The following is a 12714-nucleotide window of genomic DNA, read 5'->3' as shown; positions in this document are numbered from 1 at the left end:
AGATTAGGTTCAATACATAAATATAAACATAGTTTTTGATTTGAAAAAAAAGAAAGATTTTGATGGAAAAATCTAAATTAATAAAAGACCTAAAAATATTATAAAAAAAACCTTAAAATTTTATAAAGAAAACTAAAATTTTATTAAAAAGACCTAAAAATATTAAAAAAAACTAAATTTCATAAAAAATACCAAAAAATAAAAAATGTAAAATGAAATATAGGTATTTTTTTTTATAAAAATGTTTAGGTCTTTTATAAATTTAGGTATTTTTTTTTGAATATTTTACGTCTTTTATGAAATTTAGGTATTATTTTGAATATTTTCAGGTATTTTTTATGAAATTTAGATACTTTTTTTTAAAAAAAATAGCTCTTTTTTAATTATTTTTAGGTTTTTTATTAAATTTTTAGATCTTTTTATTTATTTATTTTTTAAAATTTTTAGGTTTCTTAATATGAAATTTAGGCATTTTTTGAATATTTTAAATATTTTTCATTAAATTTAGGTACTTTTTGATAAAATTTAGATTTTTTTATCAAATTTGTTTTTTTTTTTCATAATAACCAACAAATATTAAATTTTTTAATTGTTAAGGGATCAATGTTATATTTATATATTAAGCATAATTTAATGTGTTTTCACTTTGGGGCGTGCATGGTTAAGTTTGATTGATTTTTGGCCAATTTAGTGCGCCAAACTGCATATGTAATTTTTCTATAAAACCAAATCAAACCGTCTAGTTTGGTGCGCTGAAACCATACCGCGCCAAATTGCATATGCGATTTGGTGTATGTTTCCGCGGTTTGCTGAATGTGCGGGTTGGTGTGGGTTGCTAAAGGTAAAAATAAAGGTCGGCGTTGGGTTGAGAGCTAGAACAGAGAAGAAGAACCAAAGAATAAGAAAGAAACGAATGACGCTTTAGACCAGATCTTGGCCGTTTGACAATTAACACAAAGTGAAAAACAAATAAAATATAAAGTTGTCGAAGGTGACTCACCGGCGGCGATGGATAGACCAGATCTTGGATTGAATCGACAAATTAATTGGCGACAAAGGTAAAGAGGAAGGTCGACGCTGGGAATCGAGTGAAAAATAAGAAAGAAACGAAGCTACAAGGCCCCTTACCCCTTTTATATTTTAATTTATTTTAAAAATTTTAATTATTAAAAAATTCTCAAACCGTCCAACCCTCAAATCACAAACTGACGGTTTGAGAAATCTTCAAACCGTCTTGAACCGTAAAAATCGTGCTATTCAACTAGGCACAATTCATTTAGATTGATTTTTGTAGTGGATCGATTTTTTTGCATCTTTAATCTCATTAACATGACATCCTAAGTAACTAAAGTGACATTTTTTTATAATGAATCCATTTACTCTTAATCATAGTAAAAATTTAAAATAATAATTTTTAATAATTAAAATATTAAATTTTAATATTTTGTATTTCAAGAATGAAACGTCATGTTTTTTAATTGTTGATGATTGGTTTATGTATTAAAGAATATAAATTAAGATAGGGGGATTAGAAATTAAAGAATACAAATTAAAATATGTGCTGTTAAAACTTAAATTAATAATATTAAAATTTGTAATTGTAACCGAGATTTTAAGTCTTGATTGATCAGTAAAGAAGCACCTCTCGTGCAGAGCGGCATGAATCTCGTGTTGAGCGGCCATGGCGTCTTGGCCGCCAGCTGTTCCTCTCTCTCTCTCTCTCTCTCTCACATCTAAACCATCTTTCTTTCTCAAACTTTCTTCTTCTTCTTCTTCTGTCTCAATTTATAACAATACACACCGATAGATAGATAGATGAGAGATAGAGAGATAGATGGACTTTCCTTCTTCGTTCAAAAAATCGTTCAAGTCTCATGGCTCCTACAATAGGCACTCCAGAAAAATCTCCGCCGGAACTTCAGAAGATGCATTATCTCTAGAGGAACAGCCGATTCTCTCCGAGCAGCGCGACGATCACCGGCATTGCGGCGAGGTGAACGGCGCCGGCGATGTAAACGACCGCGGGCGGGAGATCATTGTCAAGATCGACGGTGTCGACGACGGGGCTGCCACACCTAGGGTTTTGAGCGAGGCGAACTACGGATTGTGGAAATACGATGAAGGCACGAGCGCCAGGAAGGACAAGATGAGCGGGGAGGCGGACGATCCGCCGTCGAAGCTCATCGGCGAGTTCTTGACCAAGCAGAGGATGGCCGGCGGCGAGAAGTACCTCGACATGGATCTGGATATGATGAACGACCTCCTCCACCACGATCGCCAATCCCGCAAATCGCCGCCGCTCGCTGAGAGTCCCGTTTTCAACAGAAACAGTATCAGTTTCAACAACCGCGACCGCAACCACCGCGTTTCGACGTCGAAGGAGCTCAAGGTTTCGTTTCAGCCTCCGTCGTTCAATATGTCCACCACGGAGTCCGGACTTATCCAAAGACGATGTTACGAAGAATCGTCCGATGACGATGACGACGAAGAAGATGACGAAAAAGTTAGCCGGCGGCAGTCTCCTCGTTTTTCCGGGACCGTGGATAATGGCGGAGGAGAGGTAATGAATAAATAAAAAAGGCCCAGAGATATGCATGTAGAAATATATATTTTCCAATGGACAAAATTGTTCATGCATCCAATGGATGATCCATTTTATGAAAGAACACAACTTTACGGAAAGTTTCATCAATGGATGCAACGATACAAACATTAGCAATTTATATTTTACAATTTACCTGAACTGCAGGTGTTGAGGTGCACGTCGTCGTTTCAGACGAGCATGATGAGGACGAAGACGAAGTCCAGATTGATCGACCCGCCTGAGCTGGATCCTAGATCCGGAAGATTCCCGAAATTCTCCGGTCCATTGAGGTCCGGGATAACCTCCGGAATGATAGGAAAACCGCCGGAGGAAGAAGAAGACGATCCATTGTTCGACGAAGACATTCCAGAGGAATACAAGAGAGAAAACCTAAACGCTCTGACTCTGCTCCAATGGATCAGTCTCATATTGATCGTCGCCGCTTTAATCTGCAGCCTCTCGATTCAGAGATTGAGGGAGAAGAAGGTCCGAGGCCTGGCGTGGTGGAAATGGGAGGTTATGATCCTCGTCTTGATCTGTGGCCGGTTGGTCTCGGGCTGGGGGATCAGAATCGTTGTCTTCTTCGTCGAGCGCAACTTCCTCCTGCGAAAACGCGTTCTGTACTTTGTTTACGGTGTGAGGAGGGCGGTCCAGAACTGCATCTGGCTGGGCCTTGTTCTGATCGCCTGGCACTGTCTGTTCGACGACAGGGTGGAAAAGGAAACCCACAACAACAAGTTCCTCGCCATTGTGAACCAGATCCTATTCTGTTTCCTGGTCGGATCGGTGCTGTGGCTGGTGAAAACCCTAATGGTGAAGGTTCTAGCATCTTCCTTCCATGTCAGCACCTTCTTCGACCGAATCCAGGAATCCCTATTCAACCAATACGTGATCGAAACGCTCTCCGGACCGCCTCTGGTCGACTTGCAGAACGCCAAGGAGGACCATGAGAGGGCAATGACGGAGATCCAGCATCTGCAGAACGCAGGCGCCACGCTGCCGCCGGAGCTGAGGGTGATCAACATGGCGCCCCCCAGAAGTCTAAGCACGAAATTCTCCATAGCAGCTTCGAAGAGGTTGAGCCAGGACGAGGGGATCTCCATTGATAATCTGCACAAGCTGAGTCCCAAGAATATATCGGCCTGGAACATGAAGAGACTGATGAGGATTGTCCGGCATGGGGTGCTGACAACGCTGGATGAACAGATCCTTGAATCATCAAATGATGACTCCAACAAACAGCAGATTAGGAGTGAATATGAGGCTAAAGTTGCTTCCAGGAAGATTTTCCATAACGTGACCAGGAAGGGCTCCAAGTATGTTCATATATATATATATATATATAATATATCTCTTCTTTGTCTATTTCCTTCATAATAAAGAATGGTAAGGTTTCTTTCTCCCTACCCTCCAATCGCTACTTTTCCTTCTCGTATCATTCCAGATAATTAAAGGTGTTTATTTACCTTCTCGATCTATTGTGTTGAAACATGAGGAGTTTTTGAATATGTTTGTGCTATGCATATATGTATGTGTCTGTCAGGTTTATATACCTAGATGATGTGATGCGATTCATGCAACAAGACGAGGCTTTGAGGACCATGGCTCTCTTGGAAGGCTCTCCTGACAGTGACAAAATCAGCAAGGCTACACTCAAGAACTGGGTGGTAAGAAGAAGAATCAATCCCACTATATTGCTCATATGTATGTATATATATATATATACATATATAAAATGCTCTAAATATTACACATAGAATATAAGGTAACCTTCTGGGTTAACCCGATGCTTGATGCAGGTTAATTCCTTTAGGGAACGGAAAGCTTTGGCCCTGACGCTGAACGATACAAAAACAGCTGTGAACAAGCTCCACCAGATGGTGAATGTATTGATCGGCGTCATCATATTGATCGTTTGCCTGCTGATTCTGGGGATCGCGACCAGCAAGTTTCTACTCTTCATAAGCTCTCAGATTGTGGTCGCTGCGTTCGTGTTCGGCAACACTTGCAAGACAATCTTCGAGGCCATCATCTTCGTGTTCGTCATGCACCCCTTCGATGTCGGCGACCGCTGTGAGATTGATGGGGTTCAGGTACCTATATACATATATATATATATATAGAGAACACGCTTCTCCCAAACTTAAATTATATTTTTTAGTTTCTTTGTTGTTTAGTTAGTTAGTTAATTAATGGGCGTCTGAGGTTTAGAGAATTTCACGATTCTCATGATCAGATGATAGTGGAAGAGATGAACATCTTAACAACAGTTTTCCTAAGATATGACAACCAGAAGATCATCTTCCCAAACAGCACTCTCGCCACAAAGCCCATCAGCAACTACTATCGCAGCCCTGATATGGGCGATTCTGTCGAATTCTTCTTGCATGTTGCCACTCCTGCCGAGAAGATTGCCCTCATGAAGCAAAGGATAACAAGGTAACTGAGACTTGCATGCATATGTACTATTACCATTTCTTGTTTTGTTTTGCTTTTGGTGGGAATCGGAACCTCATGCAACGCCCTTTATCATGCCGCGGCAGTTACATCGAAAGCAAAAAAGACCACTGGTACGCCTCCCCGTTGGTGGTGCTGATGGGCCTTGAAGACTTGAAGATGATCAAAATGTCGGTCTGGATGAGGCACCGAATGAACCACCAAGACATGGGGGAGAAGTGGCAGAGGAGAGCCCAAGTGGCCGAAGAGATGGTCAAGATTTTCAAAGAACTTGACATGGAATACCGGCTGCTGCCGCTCGATATCAACATCCGCAGCATGCCGCCGGCCAACTCCCCGACTTCTACCCCTTCCGTCGTTGCCTTCTAGGCGCAGCACCAGTAAGGCTGCTCTTTAACTCGTTCCCCACGGTAGCCCCTTCGCACTTCTTTGCCTGAATGACTCACTCTTATAAGGCCCGTTTGGTTGCATTCTTGAATCAAAATTTTTGGAAAATAGTTTCTGAAGGTAGTGAAAAAAATTTGTTGTTTTGTAAATTGGGTGGTTTTCAGATCAACAATTTTTAGAATTATTTTTTCACCAAACGTACATATGCATTGTCTCAAAGCCAGTTTTCAAAAATGATAACCAAACAAGGCCTTGTAACAACGTTGTTATTGTAATTTTGTATATTACACGGTTCCACCGCAGCCTCTGGGTGGGGTTTCGGTTTCCCACTTGGAGGGCTGGGCAAAATTAGCCATATATGTTATTCACTTTACTTTCTCCCTCTTCTCCTAATTTGTCTTAGTCGCGTTTGCTACAGAAAATTTTTTAAAATTTATGAGAATATTAGATTGACAATCTGTATTTCCATGTTTGGTATAACTTTTTTTAAAAAAGAATTCTAGAAAATAAAATTATCTGAAATAATTTTTAAGTAATTTTCTCGCAAAAAAATTTTCATGGGGATTGAGAATCCAAGTTTCTCATGGATTTGGGAATGTTTTTAACAAATAAAAAAACTAAAATATCCCTTACCTTTTATAACCCCATACAAACATATTATATATATATATAATATTTATATTAAATATAAAAATATTATAATATGTTTATATTATTTATTATAAAATATTATATATATTAAAGTAGATATTCATACAAACATATATATTATGGATATATATACAAAATGTGTAAAAAAATAATATTTTTTTATTTTCTAAAGATATTGTGGGTCTCAATATTTTATATAATAAAAGAAAATTATCTTTTTTAAATAAAAAATTAAATAAGGGTAATTTTGGAAAAAGAATGTGTAAGATTCTTATAAAAGAATACTCAAGATTTCTGAGAATGTTTAAATCTATCCAAACATATAATTGCATGAATCCTAGGAATTATAGATTTTCATGAGTATTCCCAAGAATCATGAATTCCAGAAATTTAAAAACTTCTCCCGTACCAAACGCCCCCTTAAGGTACATTAATTGGAGTTTAATTAGAGTCGCAAATGATCCGAGTCATTCACAAATAGCTCGGTGTTGGCTTGACAAAATCTTGTTCGTTAAGATAGTATTTGTTAACTAAAATGTAGAGTGAAAAAGTTTAGATATAGAAATCATTCTCAATATTTGTCATTTTCAATATATTTCTCATACTTAACTGGTGACTCTTTAAAAAAGTCATGACTTTTTTATTTTGATTTTTTAAAATATGTTTATCTCTCACCCTTCAAGAATAAGCATATTTTGGTCCTCACAGATAAAAAAAAATGATGATTGTGTCTTATAGTGCATTTTAAAAAATTTAACAAATAATTTAATAAAATTTTATAAAATATTTCTTAATTTTATCTTAACCATTCCATATCTTAGTCCGGAAAGTATTTCGGTCTTATCTTGATATTCTATTATTTTGCACATTTTAACAAATGTTATCTAAGGTAAATAAGTTGAGTTTTAACCTAATTTTGAAATTTGATTTGTAAACAAATCGTATTTGAGCTTAATAAAGCTCGGCTTGTTAAAACTCACAAATATGTTCAATTAGAGAGTTGTGAATACTAATAAACTCAATCAGAAACATGTAAATATGCTCGATTAAAAGTTCGTGAATAGTTTGTAAACAAAATCATTTATAAATACATTAATACTTTTATTTATAATTTTATAAATATATTATTTAACATAAAGTTATCAAACTTTAAATTATTATAATAATAATTTAATTTAGATATGCCTAAAATTATTATATATATTAATTTAATCATTTAACATAATTAATATATATATATATATAAAATAAAGCAAAATAACAAATTAGGTTTAATCAAAATAACAAGTTTTGGCAAGCTTGAGCCTGCTAGGGAACCCGAGCTAATGTTGAGCTTGTACTTGGTTCACATGAATCGAGTTTGACTTCAAGTTCGAGCCTAGAAATTGGTTTCGAGTTGAGGCGAGCCTCATCTAAGCGAAATTTTGTTCAGTTCAGTTTGATTGCAACCATAATCATATGTTTAGTCATTGTATTAAATAAAATTCTATTTACAACCAACTATTTTGCTTTTCAGAGTCATCTTCTGTAATTTATTAATTATTTTCCAAAACTACCCTTGTACATAGCCATCTATTTGCATCACTCATCGTCGACCATCATCACCTATCATTGCCGGCGGCCTACGCCCCTGCCGGTGGCTGCCATCAACTTCTACCTCCTACCCATAATTGCACCCATTATCTCTCTTTCATCGGCATCGCTCTCACTGAACCTATTTTCCTCTCTCTTTCTTTATCTTTTTCCTAGAAAGAGAAAGAAAGAGGAAAATGGGTGTGATGATGGATGAAAGGTGGGAATTGATGGCAACCGTGTTCGTTGTAGCAGTCAGTGGAAGCTTGGACCTCCGGCAATGATGGGCGACTGCTGGCGATGATGGGTGGCTACAAGCAAGGTACGATGCCGGGTGGCTGTAAGTAAGGATAAAAATGTCTTTTTCTCAAAAAATGGGTGTAGAGAGCAAAAAAATTGATTGCATATAAAATTTTTCTTGTATTTAATGAGTAAATTTATGTTAAATGACGAGAATACCCCTGATGAGGCCAGTATTGGATAGTGAATTGGGCCTACAAAGCCCAAACTGGAGCCCAACTTTAAGTTCCCTGCCAAGTCCACCCCAGCCGAGTTACGGCAATTGCATTTAACTACAAAGTCCAAACCGAAGCCCAACATTAACTTTCCTGTGGAGCCCACTCCAGCCCGATTAAGGCATTTGGGCCTAAACCTCATTCAAGTACTTACAAATACATTTAATCTAATCTGGGTTTTTTTTAATTGTCGAGTAAAAATAATTATATTTTATTTAACTTCGATCAATTAACTTAAAAATACAAGCAAACGTATGAAACCCGAATCGGAGAGATAAAATTAACCTTATTTGAGTTGGGTCGGATTTGGAGCAAATACCGGGCCCACAGAATTGGTTAATCACTCTGAAGCCTTTGAGGATGTATAAGGTCTGTGGATGTACCAAATCCATTCATTTATGTTAAAATAAAAGTGCTAAGAGTTCAAGTTAGGTCAATTTTTATATTAATTTAATATTTTTATTGATGTTCCCTTAGCAAATATTTTTTTTAATATAGCCACTGTTTTAGTAAGTAATAAAATAATATATTATTATTTTTAATAATTTAGTAAGATCGCTTGTGAAGATGGATGAAATCGATCATCAGAATTTGTTTTCACATGAAAACTGAAAAAGACGGTGATAGTCTCTTGATATAATTTTTGATAACTAAGTTAGTAAGGGTTAATAACAATAAGTATGTAGTGAGTGTTTATAAATGAGATGTCTTTTTTTTTTTAAAAAAAATTACGCACTATCACTCATGCCCTTGTTGCTCGGCTCTACGATTCCAGCAGGAAAGGTAAATTAGGAGATCCAGAAAGCAAGTTTCAACCCTTAACACAACCGCAAACGTGAGGGCGGCAAGTATTTTTTTATTTTTAGGATCGCTCTTTATCTACTGAATTATTTTTTGGGCAAGACTCGAACACGAGACCTGAGGATCTAAAGAGCAACACCCTAACGAATTCTTCCTTTACTAGTTGATCTATACCTAGGGCATAAATAGGATGTCTTAACCCTTATATATATAATCCACCTGAGTTAAGATATTTAAAGTTTTTTTAAAAAAAAAATTGAATTTAATTATCTTGAGCAAACAAATAATGTATCGTCGAGTGTGAGGAATCTGTACACGTGACGAGGCTGCATTGCTCAAGATGAATCAAATATTATTGTGCTGTCGGGATACGGAAGGAGTGTAAGTTGGGGGTATTTGATTGATTAGATTTGACATTCAATAAAATCTCAAACGAATAAGTGAGCGAGCTCCACTTGGGAGGAGCTGATTGGTCCAGATCCCCAACGACAGAAAGCAAATTGGTGGATTTGGGTCGCGCCCACCACCCGTCTTGACCACCGGCCGGAGCGCATTTCGGCGGAAGGTCCGGCGGGGCCCGGAGGGGCGGCAGGGGACAGGTGTCGGTGAGTGGGTGGGTGAGACAGACTCGGCTCTCGCACACGTTTGCTCATGGGTTCTCTGGATTTGTCGGCTTGCATCCGAAGTTTCTATTTGCTTTCCCAGACGTGGCGCGAATTTAACGGTCGATTCCAGTGTGGCCGGTTTTAGCCGTTGAGCCGTTACCCAGTGTTAAAAAAAAGATCTCTTTCTCTCTCTCTCAATCAACCAATCACTTTACAAAAACGTCTCTTTCAATTGGTTCTTTTAAAAGTAAAGTCCTTGATTCGAGGCTTTATGGGAATAATTATCTAAAGAAGGATCCTTTTGTTTCCCATGTTTTTCTTTTAAATTAAAATATTATTTTTTTAGTTATAATAATAATTCACAAACCATTTTACCTACTTTTTATCATTAATTAAATATTCATTAGATGACAATTAATTATGAGTTTAAATCTTATTATAAAAATTATTAACTAATAGGGTTTCATAATATTAAAATATTATTCTGTGTATATAATGGTACAGGTTACAAACAATATTACCTAACTTTGCAGGTACCATAGCATGATTTAATTTGATTTAAGGTGATGACAGTTATGAAAAAAAGTAAAAAAAAGAGAAAACGTGACATAAAGTTAAATCTAAATAAATCTCCTCTGTTATTCTGTAATTTGGTCGGCGAAGGAGTGGCAATGAGTCAGATAAGCAAGGTTAAAGCTCATATAATATTATATTATTTACACAACAGGTACATGCCTTTTGGATAGAAGAACAGTCCACATATAGCATGCAATTAAGATAAGGAGGATCATAAAGGATAAGGATTTTTGTCTTAGGGACTAGGGTTTGACCAAAAAGGCCTTGGGGGAAATAATTAACATTTTGTTGGGTAGGTTTAGTTTCCGTTTGGACCATGAAAGCCCTCTTTTGGTGGGGGGGGGGGGGGGGGGTTAGGTTTGGCATTTAGGGCATGAACTATTTATTGACAAAAAGAAATGACAAGAATCGTATACTATTCTTTAATTAAATTCATATAGTAATTAGTGATTATCCGATTCATATAACCCATTACTCAAAATTTTGCGAACCCACAAATCATCTTCCCAATTGGTCTAATGGACACCACGATTATTCTTAAATGTCACTAATATTTGTTAATTTACATCTCGTTTTGCATCGATAATTTTTTTTTTGGATTTATTTTTAATTTAAGTAGTGTTTGTTAACTAAGATATAGACTAAAAAAAAGTAGTATATAAAAAATATTTTAAACAAAAGTACTTTTCATTATGTTTGTTAAATTTATCTGAAAAGAAGTCATGTAATTTCTTATTTTAAATTTTTTAAATAAATTTATCTTCTTTATTTTTAAATAAATTATCTTAAATCTTACGTATAAATTATCTTCATATAATTTTATCTTACTCATTTATTACACTACTCTAAAATGAAGGAGAGATCTTTTGGGAGTCCAAGACCACTCAAATGCAAAGCATAATGATCAAAAGAAATGGATAGAAGGAGGGAGATAGAAGGGCATGCGTCCTATGTCTTTCCTTGGATTGGAATGGCATCCATATCCGGAATATTCTTGTGCCCCAATTATTAAAGGTTGCCCTCATAATGTGTCCAAGCTGAGAATTGCCCAGTCTCAGATCAGGGGCTAACAGGAACACCCCCCACCCCAAAGAAGCTCCAATAATTGGGCAAAGTAGGAAGCGGATGCAGAATGTTATGTTGCCTCAGTTCATTTCTGGCCAATAATAGCCATCCACCCAAGGCGTCTTGCCCCCTCATACAACACACGTTAGCACCATATTCCCCCAAACAACGCTGCCATTACATCATTACGAAGACGATTCACATTATTGTAAAGAATTTTTTCATGCATGGCATAGCCTATTAGCCTATTAGCTGGTGTCGTGTTGATTTGACAATGATATTTTTATAGTCAAATAGTGTTTAGATAAGGTTATAAGCGACATTTTATCCTCGAGGCGAGCTTGGTTTGGTCTTGTCAATGGGTCAGCTCAGAGCCCCCAACCCAACAAGTGTGGACGTGGGAAAAGGAGGTGGGCCTCCTCAAGGGCAGAAAGCAGCAAGACTAGACCTCCCATTCAAGCCCATTACTTGGCCCAGTTCACCTAAATTGTACGAAAATAAAAATAAAAAATATTTTTAATACAAAATAAAAATAAAAAAATAAATATTATTTTTTAAAAATAAGTGTAAACAGTTCCGAAACGGAAAATATTTTTCATTTTAAAAATGGTTCAAAAATACCGATACAACGTTTTCGAACTATTTACGTACTTTACTGTAGCTAATAACATTTGGCTGCATTGTTCTCTTTCTTTTTCACCTTCTCTTCCTCTCTTCCCACAATAACTTGGAATCTAACCAATTTAATTAGGCAATTAACTTTTCTCGCTATCCAAATTTGTGTATAGCAATGCTCTTTCAATAGTGAGTCACATCTTTTTGAGAGAGATTTAAGATGTTATAAGATTCGAATTTGATGTATGTCAACTGTCATATATTCACGAGGTTAAAGGTAAGAAGGAGAATTAATAAAAGAAATGATGTTATGTTAAACTGCTCTATACGTGAGTTTTTCTATTATATGTTTTAAATGATTAATACGTCAATTATTAATAAATTAAAATGGGATAAATTATGTCCCGATCGCTTGAATTTTTCAATTCAAGCCAGCAGCATAGTACACGTGACATGTGAGAAACTATAATAATATCAAGGTTTGACCACTTGTTGCCATGCATGGCTTGGCCATATGGACATGTATATGTGTATATATATATATATATATATATATATAGTGCTCCAACAAGAAAGGGATGGATGGCAAAGAGTAAAAGATGGGGTTGATTGGATAGAACATGTGGCCATGTTGGCCACCACTGTGGACATCCAAGTGCCCTTCTGCGGCTGCTGACACCTTGCCGGCGCCGTGTGGGTCATGACGTGTCCCATTTTGGTACGTTCAAGACACTCCACGTCACCCCGCCCTTCAATCTCCTTCACGGCAAGCAATTTCTACATCCCCTTTTGCCATTTAATATGGCTACTAATTGTAATTTGTCACATTCTTCACGTTAGAGAAAAAAAAAATTCCCCGAATTCGTACACGCGTCCGATACCTTAC

At 36.6% G+C, this 12714-nt stretch overlaps 1 protein-coding gene across 1 annotated transcript; it reads left to right on the top strand.

Moving 5' to 3' along the window:
- Positions 1 to 1834: 1834 nt before the first annotated feature.
- On the top strand, positions 1835 to 5808 carry LOC127791728 (mechanosensitive ion channel protein 6-like). The gene is made up of 6 exons (XM_052321704.1): positions 1835 to 2560; positions 2750 to 3900; positions 4128 to 4251; positions 4384 to 4677; positions 4821 to 5023; positions 5128 to 5808. The coding sequence occupies exons 1-6, from the start codon at positions 1835 to 1837 to the stop codon at positions 5408 to 5410; spliced, it is 2781 nt and encodes a 926-aa protein (XP_052177664.1). The 3' UTR covers positions 5411 to 5808.
- Positions 5809 to 12714: the final 6906 nt, after the last annotated feature.

This window comes from Diospyros lotus, chromosome 15, assembly GCF_014633365.1.
Source record: "Diospyros lotus cultivar Yz01 chromosome 15, ASM1463336v1, whole genome shotgun sequence".
NCBI classification, from domain to species: Eukaryota; Viridiplantae; Streptophyta; class Magnoliopsida; order Ericales; family Ebenaceae; genus Diospyros; species Diospyros lotus.
Note: the sequence above shows the minus strand (reverse complement) of the source record. Positions and strands in the feature narration are given on the sequence as shown.

Coding starts and splice junctions, on each gene's coding strand:
- LOC127791728 (XM_052321704.1), top strand. CDS start 1,835: ATGGACTTTCCTTCTTCGTTCAAAAAATCGTTCAAGTCTCATGGCTCC. Junction 2,561..2,749: donor TGGATAATGGCGGAGGAGAG/GTAATGAATAAA, acceptor CCTGAACTGCAG/GTGTTGAGGTGCACGTCGTC. Junction 3,901..4,127: donor GTGACCAGGAAGGGCTCCAA/GTATGTTCATAT, acceptor TGTGTCTGTCAG/GTTTATATACCTAGATGATG.